This window comes from Penaeus monodon, chromosome 22, assembly GCF_015228065.2.
Source record: "Penaeus monodon isolate SGIC_2016 chromosome 22, NSTDA_Pmon_1, whole genome shotgun sequence".
Classification (NCBI taxonomy): Eukaryota; Metazoa; Arthropoda; class Malacostraca; order Decapoda; family Penaeidae; genus Penaeus; species Penaeus monodon.
In genome coordinates this window covers 23,159,919-23,162,064 of record NC_051407.1, presented here as the reverse complement: position 1 = coordinate 23,162,064, position 2,146 = coordinate 23,159,919, and the positions used below count along the sequence as shown (strand labels likewise).

At 33.1% G+C, this 2,146-nt stretch overlaps 2 protein-coding genes across 3 annotated transcripts in view; both read right to left on the bottom strand.

Moving 5' to 3' along the window:
• The window catches only part of LOC119587013 (rho GTPase-activating protein 21-like), a gene marked incomplete at its 5' end in the record, with an annotated part of 201,687 nt that overhangs the window by 83,434 nt on the left and 116,107 nt on the right, over positions 1–2,146 (bottom strand).
• Positions 1–2,146, bottom strand: part of LOC119587014 — a 34,679-nt gene that overhangs the window by 30,815 nt on the left and 1,718 nt on the right. For both annotated transcript variants that reach the window (XM_037935762.1, XM_037935761.1), the window contains exons 2-4: positions 1,893–2,075; positions 1,441–1,587; positions 898–1,051 (exon numbers count right to left, since the gene is read on the bottom strand). In XM_037935762.1, coding sequence (XP_037791690.1) covers positions 972–1,051; positions 1,441–1,587; positions 1,893–2,010 — 345 coding nt within the window. In that variant the 5' untranslated portion in view covers positions 2,011–2,075 and the 3' untranslated portion in view covers positions 898–971. The remainder of the gene's footprint in view (positions 1–897; positions 1,052–1,440; positions 1,588–1,892; positions 2,076–2,146) is intronic.

Sequence of the window (2,146 nt, the reverse complement as noted above, 5' to 3'; positions counted from 1 at the left end):
TTGTATTTTCACACTTTCACCCATTTTTTAATCTAGTATCTGAGACATTTGTTTACAATTCTAAAAAAACCCTTATCATCAAACAAATCTTTCAAACAATGTTCAGACTTAACTAATCATTCCTAATTGTGTAAAGAAAACAAAAACAAACATACTCACAGCAAAGGACCAGTAATGTATACATCTCTTATATTGATTCAAAAAGTAGAGTACAGAAAATAGAAAGTATTTCAGTTATGCACAGACATGGTCAAAGAAAGTGTGGAGCTGCTCTAATCTAAGCTATCCCCTTATAAAATGCAGGCTACATCACCTACACCAGGGCACAGTACTTCTCTTGGATAAGAAGGGTGTATATATAATTTATCAAAATATTTTTAAAAAGTAGGCTGGCATAATTTTGCGCAATATGATTTACATTTCTGACTGGTTGGTATATTTAACTGTATTGCTATAGTCTTGTATTAAAACAAAAAAAGAACATTTTCTACAAGTATACATTATCATATGTACTGTTAAATTTTATAGTTATATCTCAATAAGCCTTAAACTTTAATCCACAGTATATATAACTTTACTGTACATGGCATAAATACAGCAGTAGCACTACATCAAAAATTTAATCTCAACTGAAATGAAGGCAAAGCAAGGTTTACAAAATGTCCACAGTAACCTTTCTCAATTCTAAATTATTGGATGAGAAGATATTTACTGCTTGAAAATTGGCCACTGAAGTACCGTGCACACTGGACTATAAATATATGTAAGAATTAATAATAATACATTACACTCTCATAGCTCTATATAAAGATATTTACCTTGTGTAATTAAAACAAAAAATCACAACCAAAAGGTTTAAAAAACCACTGCATAGGTTTTGCTACTACATGTACTCACCATGAAGGGGCGACCGCAGGGCACTGAGATAAGAATTCTGACGAGCTACTGTCTTTTGTCGACTACTGCCCGTTTCATCCATTGATTGTGTCGACAAGAGACTCGTCATAGATACCTGTGAGCAAACTGAATTGGATCGTTCCTCTCAAAACATCTGCAGAAAGAAAGAAAAAAATTTATAGTATATATAGGAGACACAAAGTACTGTTCAACTTTTAAAATATGAGGTAAATAATCACCCCAATTCAAAACATTCAATGCTTTGTTCATTGTGACCTATGCCTACAATTAAAAGCAGAGGAGAGTTCTTGCAAAAATATTATAAGCAAATATAACCTTCAGCCCTTCTGCTAACTATCTATGGATTTTACACATATAAAAAAGTATGAAAATAAAGATGTTAATATTACTAGTTAAAAGTATACTCAATTGTTTTGTTTTTGTTTTCATAAATATCTTACTGTATTTCTTGTTCTATTCTTAAAGGACTATTTCTTCATCAGTGAAAGGACATTGTAAAAATAAAGGTGAACTTTAATTTACCTGGATCACTCTGAGGCCTGTGTGAGGACCCATAAAGAGGTGGTGGTTCACAGTGTATGTGAGGACCACCAACAGGTATGGTGCGATTTATAGCAACCCGTCTCACAACACCAGCTTCTGACACTGTCGCAGTTTTAACACCCTCTTCTGAAAATGATAGATGGCACAAATGATTATATTCCAGAGTTATACAAACGTGGGTATATTATAAAACTAATAGCTGTCTCGTTATCTTTGAAAACAAAGGTTATTACAAAACCTTTTTACAAAACAGAAAAAGTAAAAAGCAAACATTCTTTGCTGATAAATATTAAATCCAAAATACCATGCCATATGAGTTAATTTACTTTGTAATCAAGAATCAATAACTATTCAAAATCTAACTGTTTACCCTTTTTGAAAGGAGAAACTTTTTTTTTACAAGTTTCATATCCTCTACAGCATTAACCTACCTGCTGTTGGTGAGTAGAGCCTTCTATTGACAGGGAACACATTACCTCCGTCAGAGAGAGATCTAAACACCTTAGGAGGTGAAGGAGACATCTCATGACAGACCAGGTCACCTTTCATTAATTCTGCACTCTTACGCTGCCTTGGTGTGTTATTGAAGTGTGTGCCAAATTCAAAGTCAAAACCTATGATTAAGAATGTAAAAACAAAACACTGTAGGACAAAACAACAGTCATACAGACTAATCATGCTGTAC